Source organism: Euphorbia lathyris, chromosome 8 (genome assembly GCF_963576675.1).
Source record: "Euphorbia lathyris chromosome 8, ddEupLath1.1, whole genome shotgun sequence".
Classification (NCBI taxonomy): Eukaryota; Viridiplantae; Streptophyta; class Magnoliopsida; order Malpighiales; family Euphorbiaceae; genus Euphorbia; species Euphorbia lathyris.
This window is the reverse complement of record NC_088917.1, coordinates 69,824,829-69,852,777: the sequence shown is the minus strand read 5'-3', so window position 1 is coordinate 69,852,777 and position 27,949 is coordinate 69,824,829. Positions and strand designations below refer to the sequence as shown.

General features: G+C 38.4%; 1 protein-coding gene across 1 annotated transcript; it reads left to right on the top strand.

Annotated features, from left to right (window-relative positions):
* Positions 1-265: 265 nt before the first annotated feature.
* LOC136202446 (extra-large guanine nucleotide-binding protein 3-like) lies at positions 266-25,065 on the top strand. Its single transcript, XM_065993069.1, has 9 exons — positions 266-846; positions 935-1,072; positions 8,817-8,921; positions 9,029-9,187; positions 9,590-9,853; positions 14,936-15,113; positions 22,163-22,395; positions 23,784-23,953; positions 24,032-25,065. Exons 1-9 carry the CDS (start codon positions 412-414, stop codon positions 24,615-24,617), a joined length of 2,268 nt encoding a protein of 755 aa, XP_065849141.1. The 5' UTR covers positions 266-411; the 3' UTR covers positions 24,618-25,065.
* Positions 25,066-27,949: the final 2,884 nt, after the last annotated feature.

Sequence of the window (27,949 nt, the reverse complement as noted above, 5' to 3'; positions counted from 1 at the left end):
TGACACGAAAATGACACGAAAATTAACGTGTCATTTCGTGTCGTGTCAATTTTCGTGTCGTGTCAATAAAACCCTAAACACTAACACTAAAAAAAGCATGTCGTGTTCGTGTCATGTCATCGGGTCGTGTGTCACTTTGCCGGGTGTACTACTGATAATATACCTACGGTCCGACTGGCGGCTACGGTAGCAATTGGCATCCCTAACGGTAGTGTCAGTTTGATTCTTAAAGAATCCACGAGTGTTGACGCTGATTGAAGTAATGAAAAGGCGATTGGGGAAAATGAAGGAAAGCATGTTAATGTAGGGAAATTCAATAGTCCCAGTCCTAGGGGTTCGGAAACAGAGGATGATGGATATTCATCGGCACAGTCGAGTGCTCCTAATGATGCTGTAGGTCCAGTATCTTCGATGGTTCCAAGGGGATATAAGGAGAAAAGAGTTTGCAGTAGATGTGGAAAAAAGAGTAGGATTAAGGAGAGAGAGGCGTGTTTGGTTTGTGATGCGAGGTACTCTAGCAATTGCTTGCTTAAGGCAATGGGATCGATGCCTGAAGGGAGGAAGTGTCTCAGTTGCATTAGGTTTTCCATAGATGAATCCAAGAGGTCTACTTTGGGCAAGTGTTCGAGGATTTTGGCAAAAGTTTGCAGTCCTTTGGAGATTAAACAGATTATGAAGGCGGAGAAAGACTGCGCTGCCAATCAGCTGAGACCCGGGCAACTGATCGTGAATGGGAGGTTACTCATGCAAGAGGAATTAGCTGATGTTTTAGGGTGTGGTATCCCCCCTCAGAATTTGAAGCCTGGAAAGCATTGGTATGATAAGGATTCAGGACTATGGGGAAAGGTGAAAACAAAATAAATGAAAAAAAGTGTTTAATTGATACAGAAATGACTTTCTTCTTTGTTATACTTATTTTTTGTGTAAATTTCAGGAGGGAGAGAAGCCTGATAGGATAATTAGCCCCGACCTAAATATTGGTGGTAAGCTACGAGTGGATGCAAGCAATGGGAACACAAATGTTCACATAAATGGCCGAGAAATCACCAAGATTGAGCTCCGAATCTTGAAGGTATTTTAATCGCTTTTTCCATTCTTATCACTTAGCCAAATTTGCCTGTCAATGATCATCCAAAATTAAAAAGAATTTTGTCTGTCAATTAAGTTTAGTGACAACCTACTGGTTGTAGCTCACACTGAGTTTGTGGGAAGTGATATCATGTTCGATTCCCCTAAATACATTCGCCCCTAAATACATTCACAGAGAAGACTGAGGAGCCTTAGCTGTGACTAAGGCCCGATCATGGTTCTGTGAAGGATACCTTTGGTCTAGACCAAAAAAAATAAAAAAGTTTAGTGCCTGTACTTTTTTGGCTAACCAAAATTAGGCTGCTGCGATATGTTTATTTCTAGAAAGCATTACTGCTTAGAGGAGAATATCCGTTATCCAAATAAGCATATATGTTGATATTCTTCCTTCTGAATACTGAGCATGAAGTTCAATTGATGAAGGAATGTCGTTCTTCATATAGTTAAGTCTGAAACTAGAGATCTTAACAATTCAGAAATTTTGTAAAATCATTGTAGTTGACTATATGGAGATGCTTTTAGTGATAGATGATAGCCTCTTTCGAAACTTTTCGGCTTTGCTAATAGTTTTAGAAATTATTTCTGTAATCCTCCCTTTTTAAGTTTGTATTTAGGGCCATGCATTTGATGTAGTGGAGATCAAAGTAAACTGTATTATTGAATTTAACTCCATTCTCTTGTTTGGCATACAAGAGAATTTCTTATCGTATTTTTACATTTAAACATGCCTTTAACTATTTGGAGAAATTGGAAAATAATGTTTTTTTTTTTTGATGAAAATGTCTCTATCTTCATTAGATACGAAAAGAACAAGTACAACAAGAAACGAAAAAGGTAAAAAACCTTACAAAATCCACAATGGGACGAAAACGACTACAAAGAGCAATAAAATCCATTAAAGGTACTATAAAACATACACAAAAACAATAACACATATACTTCATTGAAATCATAGTCCGCAGAAAAGCAACTGCAATCAAATCTTCATTATTTAGGCCCTTCCGAATATTTGGATCCGAGTCCTTTCTTCTGTTGCAACCACGCAGATATATTGATCCACGTATAAAGTAAATCGTTTCCGCTCTTGCTAAATCCGAAAAAGGTATAAACAGAATAATAGAGAGTAGATACAATTCAAACGAATAAAGAAATCTAACAAAATATATACACACAAACTAAAAAAATACAATAAAAAACAATACAGTAAATCTAACCCGGCGAGAGGAGGAAGAAGGAACTTCCTTCTTCCTCCTTAACGTAGATCCACAAAAGAGAAGGCTTGCAAAATCACACAAAATAGTTAGAAAAAGAAGAGAAGAAAGGAAAGAGGCAGTTTTAGTTTGAGTTAGTTGACTACTTTGAGATACTTTTCATAATGTATAGACTCGTCCAGAACTTTTCGGCTGTGCTAATATTTTTAGAAAATGTTCTATCACTACCGTCATAAGTTTGCCTTTATGGCTATGCATTGGAATCACTGGAAATTTGAGGGGATACATTTAGGCTAACAGAGTCTATCACCTGATAGACGGTTCTGGGATTCACTCCGTGAGGAAGTTGGCTTCGTCCATCTACCTTCTCCTTTGTCCTCTCTTCTTTTTCAACCTTCCTTTTGCAATTGGCTCTCCGGAAGATATGGTAATTCCTCTATTCAGACGTTTTATGGTAATAGCACAGTTGGAGGGAAGAGGCACCACCACTTGCTTCAGACTCTTACTTTGCTCCATTTCTCTCTCTGTAAATTGTTCAAATCGAAGCAATCTTTCAGTATCCGATATATCAGAATCTGTGTTTGATAGGGAAAGATTGCTTCCCTCAGCAGTTGGTTTTTTGGAGGTGGAGGCACCTTCGTTCCCTTGAGGGGCCGAACGAGTGGTTTCTCCAGCAACTTCATTCGGAGTTGGTAAGGAAGCATATACGTTAGAAGAAGAGCTCAAGTCAATAGCTTGAACCTCGTGGATGACTTTGTTTCTGGAATGACTGGAGTAGCTCCGAAGGCACCCAAAGAGGGTGGAGTGGTCATTCGCACCCCAATTACGGGGGGAGGAGTAAGAAAAGCTTCTTGAGAATACTCACCTCGTGGAGCTGGACTTGGAGGTGTAATAGATGTTGAGGTTTGTAAGGTTGTGTTAGTTGGTTTCGGTTTTTGAGTAGCGGGAGTTCGGGATGTCCCATCTTCGTCAATCACCATGGGGCGATGCGCGGAATTTGGTTCTTGATTTTTGAGGGCAGCTTCGTGCTCCCTTTTCATCTCTTTCAAGCAAGCTATGATGGCAGCATGAATAGACATGGTCAGATTACCTGCAAAGTAAGGAAAATCAAAAGTAAATTAAAATTGAAACGAAGAAATCACCTTCGGATTCGGCAAATAAGTCAGTTCCTGGATATATAATGCCATGCTTTCGGGAATAGAAGCAGATTCGGCCTAAGGTTTGGAGAACTTCAAGCATGTCTTTATATTCCCATTTATGATGGTAAGCATCAATTCTGGTTCGTGCAACCTCTTCAATCGGGGCCAAAGCTCGTTTCGGCTTCAGGTATCAGAAGATTTTGGGTCGGCGTTCCATTTGGTGGGAAAGGGAAAGCCACCTAGGGCATAAGGATTATTTGGGTTGACACCATTTGGTTCAATCCAAAACCACTTCGGTGTAAAATCCTTATGGCTTTGGATTTTTTCTTTTATGAAGGGCTTTCGTCCGGTACATTTGGTCCAGTAAATCATGTCTTCATCATCCTTCTTTGTCGGACGCCAATAGTGCCGAAACAAGGGGCCCGTAAAGTCAATATGAAGGTCTGTGCACACTTCGTTGAAACTCAATAGTTCTAGCTAGGCATTGGGGGTAATTTAACAGGGGCAGATGTTGAATTCTTGAAGAACCGAAACAATGCTGCCTTGGAGGGGAAAGCTCATTTCCCATTCCAAATATTGGGTAAAGACGCCTAATTTGAGCTCGAAAGGGGTATTATGAGCCCTTTCGTTCGGTTGGAGAAGGGAGACTGTCATTGTCTCCAACCAATCATACTGTTCTTTAAGTTCTATCAAGTCATCCTCATTTAGTGAAGATGTTTGGTTCGGGATCATAGGGTTTACCTTCTTAGGTTTCTTAACAACCTTTTCATCCTCCAAAGGGGGATTTTGAACTTTGGCTTGGCGAATTTTCTTAGTCGTGGCTTTAGGAGCCATAAGGAAGAAAGAATTGAAGATGAAGATGAAGAGGTAAAAGGTATGAGGAACTTACAGGTTTCTTGCTAGAAAAGTGGTAAGAGAGGAAGGAAGCAGAATTCGCCTATGATTTATGAAGCGTCTTTCTTTTGGTTTAAAAAGTATTCATTAACAAAATGAATAATAAATGATCCGAAAAGAAAAACGGCACGTCAGGTGAAGGGACTTAGCTGATGACATCATTATTAGAAGTAATAATGATGACATTCCAGTATCCGAAAAAGTCTTAAAAGACGTTATCAAAGGCCTTGGGGGGCTCCTGATATGGTATGAAATATGAGAATGGGCCTAGACATACAAGCCCAGGTCCACTATTTCATAACTTTATATATTGGGCCTGCCTAAAAAGCTACAAAGGGTCTTTTTGGAATTAAGCAGAAGGAGGAAGTTTCGGATTCCAGACATCACGCTCAACTAGCTATATTGCGGAAAGATAGGTTCCGGACCAATAAGAAGTTGACACGTGTACAAAGGTACAAACTCTAACATCTATAAATAACACGGAAATATAGAAGGCAGGTACACAGTTCTCTTAACAATTACTTTACTAAATCCTTCCTAGATTACATATTTTACATACTAATTTAGGCATCAGAAAGGGTTTGCTAGTCTCCGGCCCCTGTCTGACGGTTTTCTTCATTCTCATGTGATCAGAAGCTCATTGTCCATAATTAGAAGATATTCCGATATCAGTTAGTATTGGTTAGGTCAGTACGAGAGTGTTTGTAGTGAGACTATTAAATAAGGGGCATGTACTGTGGTTAAAGTAGCTGGTAGTTTGTTTGTTTTGAGGACCTTCTGCTTTTGGACAGAGGTCTGTGAGTCCCTTCTACAACTGACCCCCCGAACTTAGACTTGTGACAACTAACCCCCTCAACTTGCTTATTTGGAACAAATAACTCCTCAAGTCGCTTATTTGGAACAAATAACTCCTGAACCCAAAAAAACATTCAACATAATATTGCATTAGAAATAAAAGATTTCCAAAATATCGGTTGTTATATCTAACTAATCTAGTGATACATTAACTAAAGGGCAAAAAAAAAAAAAACTCCCGAAATCACAAATATTATCCTATTCGAGGAGTTATTTATTCCAATTAAACAAGTTAAGGGGGTTAGTTGTCACAAGTCTAAGTTCGGGGTCAGTTGCAGTATTGGAACAACTTGAGGAGGCTGGGAAGGTATTAAGCCTAAATTAAATAATAGGGTCAAATCGGGGAACTCCAGTATTAATTGATTGAGGAGATAATATGTGGCACACCAGTATATGGGTGAAAGAAATGAAAATTGGAAAAGGACTATAACAACAACAACAACAACAACAAAGCCTTAATCTCGAAATGATTCAGGGTGAACTATCATACGAAACCGTGAAGTCAAGTCGTGTAAGCGACATAAATTCTCTCTCCACTCCGTCCTATCCACTACCATATTTTCCTCAATCCCCAATAAACTCATATCACTCTCAATCACCCTCTTCCAAGTTTTCTTAGACCTTCCCATATCCCTCACCATTGCATCCCTTTTCCACTTTTCAATCCTTCTAACCAGCGCATCAAGCGCTCTTCGTCTTACATGGCCAAACCACCTTAGTCGGTTTTCCCTCATTTTATTCTCAATAGATGTAACCCCTACTTTTGTCCTAATTATTTCATTACTCACCCGATCCTTTCTCATATGACCACACATCCATCGCAACGTACGCATCTCCGCCACCGACATGTTATGAATGTGACAGTGTTTCACTGCCCAACATTCCGTACCATATAATTACCGTGCGGTAAAATTTTCCCTTCAATCTATTAGGCATGTCGGGATCGCAAAGGAAACCCATAGCACTCTTCTAGTTCGACCAACCAGATTTAATCCTATGAGCAACATCTCCATCCGTTTGAATAATATACCCTAAATAACGGAAGCAATCCGAGCCCTGGACAACCGTCCCATCCATGGTGATCGTCCCTACCTCCCTACTTCTGTCGCAGGTAAACTTACACTCCAAATATTTCGTCTTACTTTGGCTCAACTTAAAGCCTCTAGATTCCAAAGTATGTCTCTAGAATTCCAACTTCCTCTTCATGCCTTCTTTCTTCTCATCAACCAACATAATATCATCTGCAAACAACATGCACCATGATATACCGTCTTGAAGTGAACTCGTTAATTCATCCATAACGACAGCAAAAAGAAAAAGGCCAAGTGTGGAACCTTGATGCACTCCAATCGTATTAGGGAGCTCTTCAGTCTTCCCAACACTGGTACGTACACTCGTGCACGCTCCCTCATACATGTCCTTTATGATGTCAATATATTTCCGCGAAATGTCTTTCCTTATTAAGGCCCACCAAAGTCCCTTGGTACCCTATCATATGCCTTCTCCAAGCCCATGAAAACCATAAGCAAATCTTTCTTCTTATTTTGATAGTGCTCCATTAATTGTCTCATTAGATGAATGACCTCCATAGTCCGGCATAAACCCAAATTGGTTTTCCGAGATCTTCACCCTCTTCCTTAGCCTTTGTTCGATCACTCGCTCCCAAAGTTTCATAGTGTGACTCATTAGTTTGATTCCTCGATAGTTGTCACAATCTTGGACATCACCTTTGTTCTTATACAAAGGGATTAGGGTACTTTTCCTCCATTCCGATAGCATCTTATTGCTTCTCCAAATCTTGTTGAAGAAAGTCGTCAACCATTCCATCAGGTCCTCCTGCTTTCTTCAATCTCATCTTTTTTAATGCCATTTTGACTTCACCTTTTTTAATTCTCCGCATGCAGTCACGATTTATCATATCGTGAGGGATACTTATATCTCCAACATCTTGTCCGCGATCTCCATTAAACAAGTCATCAAAATATGACCTCCATCATTCCTTGATATCCTTATCTCCAACCATGACTCTTTGGTCCACATCCTTCACACATTTAACTTTTCCGAGAACTCGCGTTTTCCTATCTCTCATATGGACAATTCTATATATGTCTCTTTCCCCTTCATTCGTATCCAATCTTGTATACAGATCCCGATTCACCTTTGCTCTGGCATCTCGTATGACGTTCTTTGCTTCCCTTTTAGCCTCTTTATACTTTTCGTAGTTCTCATAACTCCTGCATTTCCCCAATATTTATAGTATTCTCACTTACTCTTTATTGCTTGTCGTACTTCTTCGCTCCTCCACCAAGATGTGTCCTTACCCGGTGGCATGCTACCTTTGGATTCCCCTAGAACTTTCTTCGCTGCTTCCTTTATACTATGCTCCATCTTAGTCCACACTGAATATAGCTCGAAGTACTTATATTGTTTCATCTGGAGTTTAATCCAAAGGTGTTCCCCTATTCTAAGGATTATACAACTCATTTGTCTATTGTTTTCTAGTGAAGAATGAATTTTTGTAATTTGTTATAGCCTTTGTAGGTTTTCTTTGTCAAATAATCGCTAAGGCTCTTTTATTTTGGCATTTTGAAAATTGGAAGTGTTATGCACTGACCTTTTGGAGGAGTATATGAGTAATATTGGTAGTCGATCCATATACTTAGAACAAGGAAAATCAAACTATTGCCTGGTAGTCAACTCCAAAGTCAAGAAGGATTGTGATTAGGCGATATTGGCACCATCAACAGCTTTGATGATGATTGTTATCATAATTATAATTATCACCAGCACCATCAACATTATTACAATTGTGTATCTTCTGGTCATTAGGAGTTGAATGCTGAAACACCGAATAACTGAATTGAGCCTTTGAAGTAACCACTGAATTGCTTAGAACTATGCCAGGAACTAGATCACGCCTCTTATACAGTTGCTTAGGCAGAAGATATTCAGTAATAAATTTCAGATGCATTTTTCTTTCATACAATTTTTGAGCAGGTTCTTAATTCTGTGAGGTGGTTTTGCTTTAATTGTTAATCTCATAGAGCAAAAGCTTTAATTTGAAAGCTTATCATTTCATCATATTGAGTCATAGATCACCTTGAAGAGAGAGGGGGAGAGATGCAATTGCTGACATTTCTACAAATGCATTGAAATTTTAAACTAGATGTGCTTGAAGCTTGCTTTTTTTTTTTTCAATATTTGTCATTTTCTCTTCTAGTACCATGCTGACTGTAACTAGATTGGGATCAAGAGTAGTTTATTAGAGCTTATTTCCTCCTTGAGAATGAGGACAGTATGAATTAAGAAAAGTAAGATACAATTAAGAAGACATAATATGAACTCGAACGAAGGCCTGTACGTCTTTTAAATTATTTCGCAGCCTCTAAGGGCACAGTTTGGCACTTAATTTTTCTATTTTTAATGCATAAAGCGATTGACATGTTGGCTAAAATTTAAGGCTTTGTAAATTTCATTCATTTTGGTCTTTGTTGTTCTACTTGCAAAAAGGGTTGGATAACTTTGTTTTTAATGTGGTGGTTGCATCATTTGATCGTGATAATCTGGTTGGGCTGATGGGTTTAGGAACACTCAACTTTATATTTGTTCTCATTGGCATTCATTTCAGCTGGCCAAGGTGCAGTGCCCCCGGGATACACATTTTTGGGTGTATGATGATGGCTCTTATGCAGAGGAAGGCCAACGGAATATAAAAGGGAACATATGGGGAAAGGTTTCTTGTAATCTGTGAATAATATTTGCATTTAACTGTATTGAAATCTTAGATTAAACCAATTTGTTTGAATTTAATTCAGTTGACATTTAATTTTTGGTAGGCAGGTGTCTACTCGTTTCATTGGTTGGTTATATTCGCTGCCTGTACCATCTACTAATCCTTTAGGCCCAAATGAAGATCCAACTACCTTTGAGGGAGGAAGGGTCCAGAAACTTCTGTTATTAGGGTTGGAAGGATCTGGAACCAGTACGATCTTCAAGCAGGTGGGCTCATGTTTCATAGTTTTGAACTTGATTTTCTTCCACTAACGTAGTAAATTTTAGAGCAATTTATTATTTTGTTTGCCTGCTAGTGTTTTGGAATACGTAAGATGATCTTTTGGTGTTCTTTGCAATGTGCATATTTCGTTTTTTGCTTTTGGATCCTGTTACCTTGTTGCAAACTTTGGGTCATGTGTAATTTACCAAGTTATTAATGAGAGCCACATAGGTTGGCTGTTGGTAAAATTAAATTTTTCATAGTAATTTATCTCCGTATGTGATAGCTGCTGTGTATAGGACAATCAATTGATACTGTCAAGTATTCGTTAACAAATGTTTATACTTTTAATTGTTATATTAGTTTGGAGACAGTTCGCTGATACCTTCAATCTTTTAGCATGGCAGAGTCATTTTGATAGAGATAATGCTAACAATGATGCAATCCTTCAAGACAACACAAATGGGCCTAGGGAGCTAAGGGTATATGTCCGCAGAAACAAACAGATGGGTTATATTAGTTGGAGACAGTTTGCTGATACCTTCAATCTTTTAGCATGGCAGAGTCATTTTGATAGAGATAATGCTAGCAATGATGCAATCCTTCAAGACAACACAAATGGGCCTAGGGAGCTAAGGGTATATGTCCGCAGAAATAAACAGATAGCCAAGGTACCCAATTAGCTAGCTGGCAAGTTAGTTATTCCCAGGGTACATAGGGAAAAGGTTAGTTATTCATAGGGAAGAGTGAGTTGTTATATAGAGGTTAGTTTGATATAAGAAGGTAGGCATTTTTGCATTTGTATTCTGCTTATGCAGGGCTCTCATTGAGAGAGGGAAGGTTCTCCTTCCTGGTTGTTCTTCCTCGTTCCTTAATCGATTTAATAAAGCCCATCTCAGTATTTCGTTCTCTTTTGTTATTTCTCTCTGTTTAGAATTGTTTCTATCATTTGGCGCCGTCTATCATTTGGCGCCGTCGGTGGGAATAATTTCTCTCATTCTCTGTTGCTGACAATGGGGAACGATCCGCAGCTTCAAACGAGATTGCAGTCATAGATAGATCTGCAAACTCGAGTTACAGAGCAAGACGAAGAAGTGGGAGGGTTGAAAAATGTCGTGGGTCTATTCAACAATCTCTCTAACTTGCGAAAGTGGTTGTTAAGGTAGATCGACTGGAAGCAAACAACAAAAATCGACCAAATAAACAATCTCATGAAGAACCAACCATTCACCAGATTTCGTCGCTGCAAAATACCGAGCACAGTGATTCCTAACATCCCAAGTTAGATGGTTTTATTCGACTTAATCATTTCAATGGAGAGGAATGATAGTCTTGCGCAAGGTGAAGCTGCCGGAATTCACGGGTCCTGACTCGAGAATGGATCACCAAGGCCGAGATGTATTTTGAGGTTCACCAAACACAAGCCCGTATGAAGGTTGCCTTAGCCCGTATGTGTAAGGTGCCGTTGTCACTTGGTTCGCGCGTATCCTCTGAGTCGACCCAACAATTTCCTGGGAACAATTCAAAGTTAAGCTCGTCCATCGATTTTCCGGTAACCGGTGCCAGAATCCTTACGAGGAGCTGTGGGTGATGTTCCGAACAGGTATGGTGGACTCTTATATTGAGGACTTGGAACTGTTTGTGGGTTTTTTTGTTGGTGGATTGAGTGAGAAAATCAGGGGTTGGGTAGGTTTTTTTAAACCACAAACTTGTGAGGTAGCATGGAACTTGCTAGAAACGCTGAAAGAACATTTACACCTCTAGGTGTGAAATCTGGAATGAAGGAGATAGGGAATCACATGGGTGCTGCTCACATGACCTCTTATACTTGGAGGCAGACTCCACATCCTAAAGATTCGGGTAAACCTGCCCGCAAAGACAGTGATATGGGCATCGAATCCAACCAATTAACGCTCCTCCAATTTGTGCTTTACTTGCACCAAACATCCCCCAATCTAATCTAGCAAACCCTAATCGAAACATAGGAATTAGACATCTTTCCTTGAAGGAATTTGAGGAGTGTAAGAGAAATAGACTTTGTTTTAAATGTGTGTTGCCTTACAATCCACAACATTGGTGCAACGTGGGAGAGTTATGTTTAATGGTGGAGGAAAATGATTTCCATCTAGAAGCCGAGGAAGTTCGAGTCGATCCCAGTAGCGGAACCATTCAAAACGAACCACTGCAAGAAGGGGAATGTAATTCCATTGAGCTTTCGCCTATGAGCAGCGACATTACACCACCACCCCAGACACTGAAATTGTAGGGGGCCTTACGTGGGATTCGGATCGTCTTGTTGGTTGATTCGGGTGCCGACCACAATTTTATCTCTAGTAAATTGGTTCGTTCTTACGGCCTTGAGGTGAACTCTATTTCGCCGATTAAAATTAAATTCGGAGATGGGTATAAAATCTCTGTCCAGGAGTATTGTTCTCCTATTGATATTCAGTTTGGGGAATGACAGTTTAAGTTGGAGTGGTGCTCCATTTGGGCCTGTTGGATATGGTTCTTGGTATGGCTTGTTGAGTACAGTTGGGGAGGTGATTCACAATTGGGAAAAACAGTGGATGAAATTTCAGTTTGCTGGGCAGCAAGTTGAGTTATATGGAATTAGGGGGGCTCAGAATGAACTATCAACTCTTCACCACTGGTTGGAAGGTGACACCTTGAAGCTAATGTGTGGGGGATACAATAGCTCTTGAATCTAAACTCGATGCAGAGACTGTTGTCCCAATCTCAAGTGATTGAGCTAGACCAATTGCTTCAACAATTCTCTGTTGTCTTTGAGCCTCTAACATGGCTGCCTCTACGAAGATCACACGATCGTTCAATTAATCTCCTTTCGGGACATGACACAGTTAGTGCGAGGGCATACCGATATCCGCACATACAAAAAGAAGAGATTCAGAGGCATAATCAGAGTATTTACTCTAGTCCAGTCCTTTTGGTGAAAAAGGACGACTCCTGGCGTCTTTTTTTATTGATTTTAGGGCCCTAAATAAAGTCACAGTTGCGGATAAGTTTCCCATCCCCGTGGACCTTGGTAGACGAGCTGTTGCACGAATTAAATGGCGCAAAATATTTTTTTAAACTGGATTTGACATTTGGTTTCCATCAAATTTGGATGCGCGAAGGAGACGAGTCTAAAACAGCCTTTCGTACTCATGAGGGCCACTACTAATTCTTAGTCATGCCCTTCGGGCTCACTAATGCTCCATCCATATTTCAAAGCATGATGAACCATATTTTTCGATGACATCTTGGTCCACAGCAAAAACTTGGTCTGATCATATTCACATTTATCTATGGTTTCGCAAATCTTGGCAGACAATAAGTTCAAGGTGAATCGAAAAAAATGTTGTTCCGGTCGAACTTCAATTGACTACTTGGGGCATGCTTTACAAAATTTGGCGTTCGAGTTGACACATCCAAAGTTGAAGTAGTGCAAAATTGGCCTCAGCCACAGAATGTTAAGGGGGTTAAAGGGTTTTTGGGACTTACCAGTTAGTACCGCAAGTTCATCGAGGGGTACGGTTGAATTGCTAAGCCATTGACAGAAGAACAATTTTTCATGGAATCCTAAGCCTCATAAGGCTTTTTCTACTCTAAAATCCCAGTTAAGTACAATACTAGCCTTAACTGATTTCTCTAAATCTTTTTGTATTGAGTGTGATGACTTCGGATGAGGACTAGGGGCTGTTTTGATGCTGGAAGGGCGACCAATTGCTTGTTACAGCAAAGCTATATTTGTTGCTAATTTAGCAAAATGTGCCTATGAAAAGGAATTAATGGCCTTAGCCCTTGCAATGCAACATTAGCGGCCTTATCTATTGGGAAGGAAGTTTTTTGTTTTTCTTCGATCAGAAAAGTCTCAGACACCTCCTGCAACAACAAATTACTACAATGGATCAACAGAATTGGCTCGCTAAACTTATGGGCCATACCTTCAAGGTTCATTATAAGCTAGGGAAACAGAACGGGGCAGCCGAAAGTTCCTTCGTTGCATGCAATGATTTCTCCTCCCAATTGGTCTGATGGTAAGCAGTTGATCAAGGAGGTGAAGCGGTATGCCCATGTCATGACAATACTGGATGCTTTACATCTTGATCCTTTTTCTCGACCTCGATATAAGGTGAAAAAGGAGTGTTGTATCGTAAGGGAATTTTAGTTATATCTTCTTCTTCCAAATGGATTCCTGCCATTCTATCGGAGTTTCATGATTAGTTTCTGGTAGGCACTCAGGTTACTACCACACTTACCGCCAAATAGTATCTCATTTCTATTGGCGTGGGATGGTCCAATGCATCAAGGACTACGTGAAACAATGCTCAACCTGCCAATAGTACAAGTCCTCTACTCTTTCTCCTGGGGGACTGTTGCAACCCCTCTCCATTCCACAAGCTGTGGGGAATATATATCCATGGATTTCATTGTCGGTCTCCCAAAATCCAAGGGTTATGATTCAGTCATGGTGATAGTTGATCGCTTGTCCAAATTAAGTCATTTCATTGCCTTGAAACACTCTTATACGGCTTGTTTGATTGCTGAATTGTTTGTGCGAGAATTCGTTCGCCTTCATGGTTTCCCAAAATCGATTATCAATGACAGGGATCCGATCTTTATGAGCAAATTTTGGCAGGAGATATTTAAATTACAAGGCACACAATTGAAGTATAGTTCCTCATATCATCCTGAAACGGATGGGCAAACCGAAGTGGTCAATGGCTGCCTTGAATCTTATCTTTGTTGCTTTCCATCACATCATCCCCGTTTCTGGTATTAGTGGCTTCCATGGGCTGAGTTTTGCTTCAACACTTCTTTTCATGTATCCACAGGTACTTCTCCTTTTGAAACAGTTTATGGTAGAAAACCTCCTTGTGTGCTTCAGTATGTTCCAAAGGAAATTCAAGTGGAGGCAGTGGCTAGGGATTTGCTTGATCGTGACGAGGCTCTTGAAACTCAAACCCCATCGACAACAATATGGGCCTTATTTGATTGAGGCGCGGATTGGGACTGTCGCTTACCGTCTGCCGTTACTCGCCTCCTCCAAAATCCACAACGTCTTCCATGTTTCTTTTCTGAAAAGGCGATTGGTAAACTTTCACGCTCTTCTACTCTACCCCCTTAGTTCGAATTGGATTCTTCCTTTACTCTAGTTCCGGATAAGGTACTAGCTTCCCGCATTATTCAACAATAGGGAGATTCTGTTTCTTTGGTTCAGTGGCCATCTAAGGTGATGATGACGCTACTTGGGAGGACTAGTTTATTTTATTCAGCAAATTCCCTCACCTAAGTCTTGAGGACAAGACTCCTTTTTAAGGGGAAGAGGTAATGATAGAGATAATTCTAACAATGATGCAAACCTTCAAGACAACACAAATGGGCCTAAGGAGCTAAGGGTATATGTCCGCAGAAACAAACAGATGGCCAAGGGGCCCAATTAGTTAGCTGGCAAGTTAGTTACTCCCAGGGGTACATAGGGAAAAGGTTAGTTATTCCTAGGGAAGAGTGAGCTGTTATATAGAGGTTAGTTTGATATGAGAAGGTAGGCAATGTTGTATTTGTATTCTGCTTCTGCAGGGCTCTCATTGAGAGAGGGAAGGTTCTCCTTCCTGGTTGTTCTTCCTCCTTCCTTAATCGATTTAATAAAGCTCATCTCAGTATTTTCTTTATTTCATACCCTCTTTTGTTATTTCTCTCTGTTTGGAATTGTTTCTATCATATTTATTGATATATTTCTTTCAATGGATCAGGCAAAATTTCTGTATGGGAATAGATTCACTTCAGAAGACTTGCAGAACATGAAGATTATGATTCAAAGTAATTTGTGCAAATACCTAAGTATATTACTTGAAGGACGGGAGAGCTTTGAAGAGGAAACTTTGATGGAAAATGAAACTGCTTCCATGAATGATGAAGCATCTGTTTCAGGTGTGAGAACTACTAGTTTATTTCAGCTTTTTTCTTTTGGTTTTGGAAAATAATTTTTGAATAAGAAAGAGAAATAGAGAATGGAGAATACAGTAATTTTCCTCTCAGTGGTACAATTTATAATAACCAAAATAAAATTGAAGATACCGAAACAACTATATAAAATACATGTCCCTTAATCTTCTTCTTTTATTTTATTTTATTTATTCATCAATTCGAGGGCGAGCCTTGGCGCAACGGTAAAACGTTGTTGCCGTGTGACCTGAGGTCACGGGTTCGAGTCTTAGGAGCGGCCTCTTGTCAATTAAATTGGCAAGGGAAGGCTTGCCCCCAATACACCCTTGTGGTGGGACCCCTCCCCGGACCCTCGCTCAGCGGGGACGCGTAATGCGACCGGGCCGCCCTTTTTTTTTTTTTTTTATTCATCAATTCCATAAGCATCTACATCGTCAAAACAAGGAACATGATTGTGCTGCGTAATAGCTGAGGCTTTTAATACTTCTTTTTAGTGAATTCTTGAATTCCTTCAGATACATAGGCTACACAGTTTTGTTGTTCTAGCTCCCTCGATCAATATGTTGCTTTAAGTTCCTCTCTTTAGAACTTTCTCACGAAAGTTACATATCAAATCTGTCGTAATGCCTTGAATCAGTATATCTTGTTTCCTATTTGGAGTAGTATTGGGTTTCGGATTCCTAGTTGGATTGGGATCATGGGTTCCTAGTGGGATGGGGATCATGGGTTCCTAGTGGGATTAGGTTAGATTGGGTATTATAAATACCCTATTATGTAAACCTAATCAGGTAATCTGATTTTCGCCTTCTAATAATACTATTCTCCTTCTTCCCGTGGACTAGCCAACACAACGTTGGTGAACCACGTAAATCTGTGTTTTTCGATTGTTTATTATTTTATCTTTCATTAATTCCGCACGACAAACTGGTATCAGAGCTTTCGGTTTCCGATCGGGTTTTGTTTTCTGGAGAGAAAGATGTCTGCGATGAACGTGAAAATCGAAAAGTTTACTGGGAGAAATAGTTTCAGTCTATGGCAGATCAAGATGCGGGCTTTGTTAAAACAACAAGGTCTGTGGACGCTGTTGAAGAAGGCAACGGGAGAAGTCACTGCTGAGATGACGATTCTGGAAGAAAAGGCATATCCAACAATTATGTTGTGCCTCGCAGATGACGTCATCACTGAGGTCTCAGACGAAGAGACTGCTGTCGGTCTGTGGATGAAGTTAGAGAGCTTATACATGACGAAATCTCTAACGAACAAACTTCTTCTGAAACGACGTCTGTTTGGCCTGCGAATGCAGGAAGGTACGCAACTCAGGGATCATTTAGATCAATTGAACACATTATTACTAGAATTATGTAATATTGATGTGAAAATTGAAGATGAAGATGCTGCTTTGATCCTGTAGGTGTCTTTACCGCTTTCATATGAGAATTTTGTTCAATCATTTATTGTTGGTAAAGATTCTGTGACTCTGGAAGAAGTTCGGTCATCTCTTCATAGCAGGGAGTTGCGCCATAAGGCGAGCAATACAGGTGCAGATAATCAGGCCTCTGGACTGTTTGCCAGCGGCAGTAAGGGAAAGGGAAACGGTGGAAAGAAGAAGTCTAAGAAGCCGTTCTCAAAGGGTCCCAAGCCAGACGACACCTGTAATTACTGTAAGGAGAAAGGACATTGGAAAACTGGTTGTCCAAAGAATAAGAAATCAGAAAATCAACCAGGTTCTGCTGCTGTAGCAAATGGCGACAGCAGCTATGAAAACGATATTGCTCTTGTTGCTGATGGACACACACTCATCACTCTGATGTGTGGGTTCTTGATTCAGGAGCATCTTATCATATTTGTCTAAGGAGAGAGTGGTTTTCAACTTATAAGCTGGTAGATGGAGGTAGCATTTCAATGGCTAATAGTCATGTCTGCAAAGCAGTTGGAATAGGCTCGATCAAGTTAAGGACACATGATGGTAAGTTTTGCACGTTGAACGAAGTCAGACATGTTCCGCTGATGACGAAGAATCTGATATCTCTGAGTCTGTTAGACAGCAGGGGTCTCAGCTGGTCAGGAAAAGATGGAGTTCTACATGTCTGTAAAGGTTCTGATGTGATTCTGAAAGGTGTGAAGCATGGTACTTTGTATTTCCTGCAAGGTTCCACTGTTACAAGTTCAGCTAATGCTGCATCGTCTGAGATTGACCAGGAGGATATGACAAAGATATGGCATATGAGACTTGGTCATATGGGCGAAAGAGGGATGCAAATTCTATCAAATGATGATCTTCTTGATGGTCATAAGGTCAAAAGTCTGGAGCTTTTTGAACACTGTGTCTTTGGGAAACTACATCGCAGCAAGTTTCCCAAAGCTATTCACATAACAAAAGACACACTTGATTACATCCACTCTGACTGTTGGGGTCCATCTCGAGTTGAGTCTTTGGGAGGTCACAGATATTTTATGTCTCTGATTGATGATTATTCAAGGATGACTTGGGTCATCATCATGAAGCATAAAAGTGAAGCTTTCAAGAATTTCAAGCAGTGGAAAGCATTGGTGGAAAACCAAACAGGAAAGAAGATAAAGAGGCTGCGAACTGATAATGGTCTGGAATTCTGCTCGTCAGTTTGATCAGTTCTGTAAGGATGAAGAGATTGCTCGGCATCACACAGTCATGAATACACCGCAACAGAATGGTGTAGCTGAACGAATGAACCAGACATTACTGGAGAGGGTGAGGTGCATGCTCTCTAACGCTGGTTAGATAGAAGATTCTGAGCTGAAGCGGCGAACACAGCATGTTATCTGATTAACCGCGGACCACACACCAGCATACAGCTCAAGACGCCTACAGAAATGTGGTCAGGAAAGGTTGCTGATTACTCAAATTTGAAAGCTTTTGGGTGCACAGTTTACTATCATGTTAATGAGGGTAAGCAAGAGCCAAGAAGGGAGTGTTCGTAGGCTATGGAGATGGAGTTAAAGGCTTCAGGATCTGGTCTCCATCAGAGAAAAGGGTCATTTTGAGCAGAAATGTAGTCTTTGACGAAAAATCTGTGCTTAGACCCATTGTGAAGCCTACAGCTGCAACAGAAACTGATAGCATTGATAAACAGGTGGAGTTTCAGGTCATACAGAGTGAGAGTGACTTGAAGGAACAAGAGTTAGATGCAGAAATAGAGCTACCAGAGTCTACACCATCAGCTTCTCAACCATCTGAAGCTACACATCGTAGCTTAGCTCAAGATCGACCAAGGAGGGTTGGAGTTAGGCCACCTAAGAGGTATGAGGACATGGTAGGCTATGCACTATAGGTTGCTGAAGAGGTGGACACTCATGAACCATCAACTTACCAAGAAGCTGTTTCAGGCACCGATTCTGAGAAATGGCTTGCTGCTATGGGAGATGAGATGGAATCCCTTCATAAGAATCTAACATGGGATTTAGTCATACCGCCTCCAGGGAGAAAGATTATTACTTGCAAGTGGGTTCTCAAGATGAAGGAAGGGATATCACCTGCAGAGGGAATCAAGTATAAGGCTAGAGTTGTTGCTAGAGGTTTCAATCAAAGAGAGGGAGTGGATTATAATGAGATATTCTCACCAGTAGTCAGACACACCTCTATTAGAGTGTTGCTAGCTATAGTTACACATCAGGATTTGGAGCTTGAGCAACTTGATGTAAAGACAGCCTTTCTGCATGGAGATTTGGAGGAAGATATCTACATGACCCAACCAGATGGTTTCCAGATTCCTGGGAAGGAGAATTATGTTTACAAGTTGAAGAAGTCCTTGTATGGACTTAAGCAGTCTCCTAGGCAGTGGTATAAAAGGTTTGACAGCTACATGATGCAGCTGGGCTACACCAGGAGCCCATATTATTGTTGTGTCTATTACAATAAACTAGAAGATGAGTCATTTATCTATCTGGTGTTATATGTAGATGACATGTTGATAGCTGCAAAGAAAGAAGCACGACATTCAGAAGTTGAAGGGTCTTCTCAGCGCAGAGTTCGAGATGAAGGATTTGGGTGCAGCTCGGAAAATTCTGGGAATAGAGATTTACAGGGATAGAAGCAAAAGGAAACTTTTTCTGTCACATAAGGGCTATATTCAGAAGATTTTGTCAAGATTTGGCATGTCTACCGCAAAGCCCATAGATACTCCTAGTGCTGCAAGTGCACATCTGTCTATTGCTTTTGCACCTATGTCTGCTGAAGAGAAGGAGTACATGTCTCGAGTTCCCTATGCTAGTGCAGTAGGAAGCTTGATGTATGCAATGGTCTGCACTAGACCTGATCTTGCACAGTCTGTTAGTGTCGTGAGCAGGTTTATGGGTGAACCTGGCAAGGAGCATTGGCAAGCTGTGAAGAGGATCTTTCGGTACCTAAAAGGTACATCTGACGTTGGTCTCATTTATGGAGGTGATACAGAGTGTTTGGTGACAGGTTTTTCAGACTCTGATTATGCTGGAGATGTTGACAGTAGAAGATCTATGACTGGTTATGTTTTCACTCTTGGCGGTTCAGTTGTCAGTTGGAAAGCTACTTTGCAGCCTACGGAAGCAGAGTATATGGTACTGACTGAAGCTGCTAAGGAGGGGATTTGGCTTAAAGGACTGGTCAGTGATCTTGGTCTACATCATGATCAGGCTACAGTGTATTGTGACAACTTGAGTGCAACCTGTTTAGCCAAGGATCAGGTTCATCACGAGAGGACCAAGCATATAGATGTCAGGTATCATTTTCTGAGAAGTGAGAAGAGGGTCAAGGTGAAGAAGGTAGGCACTGCTGACAATCCAGCTGACATGTTTACCAAGCCTGTTCCACACAGCAAGTTTCAACACTGTTTGGACTTGCTAAACGTCAGAGATTATTAGTTGCCCTGTGGGGGCGATTCTGAGGCAGAGGGAGAAGTCTGTTCATCTGGCATTGTCATGGGTGCATCTGTTATGTTTTCAGGAGAATTCAAGTCAAGGTGGAGATTTGTCGTAATGCCTTGAATCAGTATATCCTGTTTCCTATTCGGAGTAGTATTGGGTTTCGGATTCCTAGTGGGATTGGGATCATGGGTTCCTAGTGGGATTGGGATCATGGGTTCCTAGTGGGATTAGGTTAGATTGGGTATTATAAATACCCCATTATATGCACCTAATCAGGTAATCTGATTTTCGCCTCCTAATAATACTATTCTCCTTCTGCCCGTGGACTAGCCAACACAACGTTGGTGAACCACGTAAATCTGTGTTTTTCGATTGTTTATTATTTTATCTTTCATTAATTCCGCACAACAAAATCATTTGTATTATTTGATATGAGTAGATACACTTTACACATACTTTTATCCTAGCTTGATTAGACATAGACTTACTTCAGGTAATGCTACAACCGGCCTCTGTTCTGATTATCATCATACAATTTATGCTAAGAGTATATACTATTTGAAGTTAGAAAATTATAAAGGGGAAGAAACATGATACTTGATCATCTTAACTAGGTGTAAAATTTGATGCATGCCAAGCATACAACTCATATAGATCTACTCAAGAATATCTATTTTCTGTTTAAAAAAGAAAACAAGCTGCACAAATCCACCTAATCTGACAATAATTCAACGGCAGCATAGCTAGCTGCTGCTGTTTTAGAAAAGGAAAGAAATGAGAAAGAAGATCAATAGGCCCTAGAATAGAAATTAAAAAGAAGAAAAGAAAGGAGAAACTACAATTGGAAAAAGAGTACAGGAAGTAGCTAGTCATGGTGGAGAGAGGAGAAACAAAAAAAGTCATACTAGTTCATGGTTGAGGCATGTATCCCTGTGACAACCGCAAAAGAACTGATGGAGTTTCATTCCACATATATATATATATATATATATATATATATATATATATATATATATATCTAGTTTTATAGTGAGACTCCTCCATGCATTCAGCTTCATGTCCCTTATTTCTGAACTCACAAGAAAGAACAAGAGTAACAAAAAACTCATCTAGAGTGGGGAAGAATCTTCACAACCGGAATCATTTTGTAAAGAAGAATCAACTTCTTATAGAATTTATTTTTTCTTCATTTTTATTATACCAAATGAAATTTGGCATCAAACAAGAGACTTTTTCACTAAATAGTAGGTTTGGCAAGACCATATGAAAGCGGCAAACTGACTCAGTAAATTTTGAGAACAGCAGCTGCTTGATGATCATCTTTTGTTTGAGATCTCTTCCCAAGTATATATGACGTCGTTCATGCTAACTCCGCTTCATTCTAATTGTGAAATTTTACTTGAAATATATTACGTTGAGATGGATGTGTGGTCACACGAGAAAGGACCGGGTGCGTAATGAAATAATTAGGACAAAAGTAGGGGTCACATCTATTGAGAATAAAATGAGAGAAAACCGACTAAGGTGGTTTGGCCATGTGAGACGTAGAGCGCTTGATGCGCCGGTTAGGAGAACCGAAGAGTGGCAAAGGGATGTAGTGGTGAGGGGTAGGGGAAGACCTAAGCAAACTTGGAGGAGGGTGATCGAGAGTGATATGAGTTTATTGGGAATTGAGGAAAATATGGTAGTGGATAGGACGGAGTGGAGGGAGCGAATCTGTGTCGCTGACACGACTTGATTTTCACGGTTTTATATGATGGTTCATGTTAGCCGACCCCGAATCATTTCGGGACTAAGGCTTTGTTGTTGTTGTTGTTGTATATTATCTGATATTCAGTTGATGTCTGCTCTAGATTTCTTTGGAATCAATCAGTAAAGCTGGAGTTGCTAAGTTTCATTTGTAAATATATTACTCTGCCATAATAATTGAAAGAAAATTCTCTAATTAGTTCTGTACTATTTTTTATTTCAGAGTTTGTTTTTCCATATGTGCTATAATTGGACTTTCTCCTTTGAAAAGGGCATTTCATCTTAAAAATGTAAATAGATTAGCACACGTGTCTGTGAGTCTATAGGCATATATGAGAGGGAGAGAGGGAGAGAGAGAGAGAGAGAGGAAGCTGTTAAGTGGTTGGATTGATTAATTCTTGGGCAAACAGGAGTTGAAGCAAGTCAGCGGTGTATCTACTCCATAAACCAGAAGTTGAAGCATTTTTCTGACTGGTTACTTGATATCATGGTTTCTGGAGACTTGGATAACTTTTTCCCTCCTGCAACAAGAGAGTATGCTCCTATAGTTGATGAGGTCTGGAAGGATGACGCTATTCAGGAAACGTACAAGAGAAGGGAGGAATTGAATCTTCCTGATGTTGCCAAGTATTTTCTAGATCAGGTATGCCTCAAGGCTCTTTACTTTTATCATTGTTTAAAACAAAGCAATTATTATTACCCTACCTATTTGGTTCTTGTTTTTCTAAGAGCTACCTTCCTTGAATATAAATTTTATTTGCAGTCACATTTGTCATACTTACGGAATTTCGAAGTCTGTATCTACTGATTGTGTGTTAGATATTATATTTTTCGCTTTCCTGTAAAGTTTAACTCTCCAAGCCAAAGGTTTTTTTTTTTTTTCTTGCAACAACATCCTTGATTTCCCTTGTTTTTCTGTTCTTTGAAGCTCAACTCAAGGGTGATTTATAAGAGATCACCCAAACTCCCTCAATTCTTTGTTTGACTGAGAATTCATTATTAATTTTATTGAATAGGATTCCAGTTACACAAGGAATTTTTGTTTAGAAGAGCTCATAACTTAAATAATAAGACTCCTTCCTAAACAATATAACTTCCACTTGAACTCTTTAAATAATGTAACTTCCTAAATAATTTGAAAACATTAAATAGAATAAATCCTTAAACTTTAGCTAAAAGACCTAAACCTTTGTTGCAGTATTATAACACCTTTTCATGGAACGAGATCTTAATTCCTTTTTTCCATATGGTGGATGCCATCCATAGAAACCCTAGTTCCAAAAGCAGATGATACCATAGCATGAAGATTTATTTTCTCAATTTAATTCCTCTTCTAGCTTTTTGAAAGGACAATTTCTTTGAAGAGAAACTCTAGTAAAACAAGAAAAGGGTAGATTTCTTCTGACGAGTTCTTCTCATTGTTAGAAAAGAGTGGCATGAAGACTTAATGACCATGGATGTCTCAGAAAATGATTTTTTTCCTTTAATCCTTGTGACGTCTAGGACAAACTCAGAGATGCCTCGTAGACAAGTTGGTATTTTTGTGGTCATCTTTGGCACTGAGATAACCTTTATGCTATAATGTTGTACAGAAGGCATGGACAGAAGTCATGAGGGAGCAGGGAAACCACATGTGAAACTCATACGATAGTTATGAGAGATCCTTTTGATGGATGTAAGGAGGTCTATTAAGTTGATGAAATCAAACAATTAGAATTAACTAATTCATTCTTTTGATGCAAGGATGGAATAGTAATTTTGACCTAAAGTTAGGGGGCTAATAGAAAACCACCCTTATTTCGATTAGTTTTGAATTATTTAGAACAGTTATTTTCATTTTTGGTATTCTATTTTTATCCTTTTTCTTAAGTATATAAATTAGCTCGAAATGCAAACCCTCTTACATTACAGATTAATGGCAGAAACTTGTTGAAGTGGCATTTTATTTTTTCTTTGGGTTAAATTGTAGAATTATCCATTCAATAGTCAAGCGTGCATATGCTGATGTTTATTGTTTTTCCTTTAACGCAGGCTGTTGAAATATCAAGCAATGAGTATGAACCTTCGGAAAGGGACATATTATATGCTGAAGGGGTCACCCAGAGCAATGGGCTCACTTTCATGGATTTCTGTTTTGATGACAGAAGCCCCATGTCTGAAATATACAATGAAGACTTCGACCGTCAACCTTCCTTTACCAAGTAAAGATCTTTGTTCTTTTCATTCGATTTTTACTTGCAGTTCAGCTCTTTCATAATGGAACTTTATTATATGCCCAGATACCAACTAATCCGGATAAGTTCCAAAGGATTGCATGAGGGTTGCAAATGGTTGCAATTGTTTGAAGATGTGAGAGCAATAATCTTCTGCGTTGCACTGAGCGACTATGATCAGGTATGGGCCTCTGGGCCAGGTTTTCTTACTAATAAAATGCTGGCTTGCAGGGACCTGTTTGAGAGCTTAGTCAGGCACCCGTGTTTTAGGGACACTCCTTTTGTGCTTTTGCTGAATAAATACGACGCATTCGAAGACAAGATCAACCGAGTTCATCTATCCACTTGTGAGTGGTTTAGAGATTTTAGCCCTTTAAAAGCTGACCACAACAATGAAACCCTGGCTCACCAAGCTTACTACTATGTTGCAAAAAAGTTCAAGGATTTATACTCTTCAATTACCGGCGAGAAGTTGTTTGTGTGGCAGGCCAGAGCACGGGAACGTGCCTCCGTCGATGAGGCATTCAAGTACATAAGGGAGGTTCTTAAGTGGGATGAAGAAAAGGATGGTAATGTTTATGGAATCTCTGAAGGTTCATTTTACAGTACAGAAGCGAGTTCTGTCATGGAACCAATTGAAATAAGAGTTTAAGCTAATAGTTAAAGGCTCAATTTATATTTATATCTAACACACCCCATATATATGTAAGTCAAGAATGATAATTCTCCTCCTAATGCTTTTCGGGTTGTGGAGGTTCGACAAGAATCTCGTCTGGTTACTGGGGATTTAGTGGAGTTTATACTAACATGATAATGAAAACTTGTTGGAATTTGGTGCATCTAATCTTGTTTGGTGGCTAGGATTTTGGGATGATATTTAAATATGCTTAATCTAATTTGGAGGGATTTTTTTGTTTTTCAATTTTCCTTTTAAAGAAAAAAAAAAGCTTTGAATGTTGGAGATTTAGGTAAATTATCCATCTGTATAGAGCATAGTGTGTACACCAAGAATAAAACCAGCTTTTGTAATCAATTTATTATGTAAATTTTTGGGAGATGTTTTGTATTGTTAGAAATCACTCATCCTAACTGTTTTTATAGTTTGTAGAGTTGTATATAAATTGTTTGAAATTGCAACTTTTTAGTTATATATCTGATAATGATGTATAATTAATTAAAAATAAATTAGCTGAAAACTCTTGATTTTATATGCTGGATTTGGTCATCAAATGGTTAATTTCTGCATTCAAATTAGTAAAGTCTAAGCATTCATTCCATAAAAATTTCTTATTTTGAAATTATGCATCGGTTCAAAAAACCAATTTGAAAAACTGAACTTATTAAAATAATCGATACCGACACTGAATTGAACGATATGTTAATATGTAAAATTGAAATATTCGATTTGGTTTGATTTTAATCGAATACAAAAATACTCATAAAACTATATACTTGACAGTGAACCAAAATGTAAAGAAAAAAAAAAAAAATCGAAAATCGAATTGAATTGGTTTGGTAATGGGGTTATAACCAAATAATGCATGACTCTACTCATGGGGAGCATGGTTATTAACAAACATGTTTCAAAAATGAAAATCACTTCCTTAGATTCCTTCTTAAAACCCTTGTAAAGATACAAGAGTTGTAGGTTCAATATATTGAAACACAAGAAAATGACTAAAGCTCAACTCTAGATCCAAAATGAACAATAACAACTATCAGCCGGGTTCCAACTTTTGGCGAAATAATAAATTTGGACCACTTTATACATAAATTTTAAAATTAAAAAATTAAAAAATATAAATTTAAAGACGTGTTATTTTAAAGGGTAATTAATTTATTAGTCTCTATATTTTGACAAAACACACTGTTTAGTCCCTGTATTTTCAAAAACACACGATAAGATCCCTAACATTTTTCTCAATGAACTGTTTAGTCCCTAACGTTTTTCTTGATGAACTTTTTAGTCTCTGCCGTTAGACTCTTTTGAGAATATGGAGGAAATTAAACTTGCCATTGAGAGTAAGAGGATTTCCACCTTCAATTCTAACAGGAAGAGTAAGCGAGAGAGATTTGAGTCGATTTCTACCTTCAATTCAAACAGGAAGAGTGGGCATGAGTGGTTCGATTATGGGTTAGGGATTCAATCCTTTCTCCATTAAAGACATAGAGGTGTGAATTGTTTTTTACTGATAAATAGTAAAAGGTAATGTTGAAGAACGATGCTAAATAAAACAGAATTAATCAAGTAAATATCGAACCCAAGGATTTATTAACGAAGTTCGACAGTTTTGAATTGCCTACGTCTCCGGGAGCGATGAGCGGTTTTCTTATTGATCGTGTAAAAGAGATACAGTTTTTACATGTATTTTCCACTCCGTGATAAACCCCTTTGATATTATGAGCCATATCCAACAGGTAATTTTGTCATTTCCGAATTCATAAACGTTAAAAAAATCTTCAAACAGATGGAATGACTAAATAGTTCACTGAGAAAAAGGTTAGGAACCTTACCGTGTGCTTTTGTGAATACAAAGACTAAACAGTGTGTTTTGTCAAAATATAGAGACTAATAAATTAATTACCCTATTTTAAATCTTGAAAATGAGAAGGGAAGAGACATAGTGAAAACAAAATTTTGCATATGGACTTCAAAATTGGTAATTGCTTTCAAATTTTTGGTATACAATCTAAAATTGCTGCTAACGTCCCGAGGGAGTGCAAATTTACCCTACCATATGAAACGGTAAAATTTTGCACGTAACTTTTCCAAGTAAGAAAAAATTTAGCCACATTTGACAGAAAATTTGAAGAGATTAATTTGATCATTATCCGACTTTCACCTCGAACTTTCCAAATAAGTTCGTCGATAAATTGAAAGCATTTTTTCTGGTTTGTAACTTCATTTAATTGCGTAATAAATATTTTATGCAATTTTTTTTTGTATGATTAATTTATATATTACAGGCTTAATTTTTGATATTTTAGCAGTTTTTTTTTTCTGTAAATGTTTGTAACACAATAAACATTCTAGACATAATTGATATTTAGAAGATCTGATACAATAATCAAATATTGAGTTAAAGTATGGTAAATCAGTCTTTTCGAAATTTCCGTATAATAGGAATAAAGTTAATAACAATATTAGCTGGTCAATTATTTTTTTAGTAAAAACTATCCTAAAACCTCTAATGACTCCAATTTTGATACATTGAGCTTATTATTTTTTCATTTTAATATGTTAAATCATTCATCTTTTATTTTTGACCACGTTAAACTCCATCAAATTAGTTAGTTGTAAACATAAAATTCAATAACCGAAATAGTCATTTTATTTATGTATAAAATTATATATTTTAAAGTCTGAAATGAGCTTTTTACAGTTTATTTATAAACATATTTTAAAATTCGAAATAAGCTTTTTACAATTTATTTGTAAACATATACATGTCTAAAAAGATTGTTTTCGAATTGTTAAAACTGTAATTTACAAGCGCATGTGAACTAAATAATGTCAAATTAATCGAGTTTTATGTTAAATGTTGACTTTCTCGTTATGAAAAACTTAATATATTAATAAATAAAAAAATGCTCCTAACGTTTACAATCAGGAGCAATTTTACTTATAATGTCTAAAATGATGCAATTTTATCTCTAATGTTGGCATCTAAGAGCAATTTTACCCCCTAACAGTGATAAGTTGGATCAATTTGAAAAATAATTCATCAAACTGTCTTCTCGGTCATGAATCTTATCATTTACACTTCACACGTGCATCAATTTATCACTTATTAGTAGCAGATCACAAACATATGATTAGACGTGAATTTTTTTAAAAACAAAATAAAAAATATACCGACTTTTGTATGAGTTGGATAAATTTTTTAAAATATTTCGCCGAATTTATAAATATTAATATCAAATTCTATTATTAAATCACAAAAAATATAATTTTTTGTTACAACCAACTAATATGCATTTGGT

Bases quoted from the DNA above. Each gene is read 5' to 3' on its own strand.
- LOC136202446 (XM_065993069.1), top strand. From the start codon at position 412: ATGGTTCCAAGGGGATATAAGGAGAAAAGAGTTTGCAGTAGATGTGGA. The intron at 847-934 runs GTGAAAACAAAA...TGTAAATTTCAG, and splicing joins ATTCAGGACTATGGGGAAAG to GAGGGAGAGAAGCCTGATAG. The intron at 9,188-9,589 runs GTGGGCTCATGT...TTAGCATGGCAG, and splicing joins CCAGTACGATCTTCAAGCAG to AGTCATTTTGATAGAGATAA.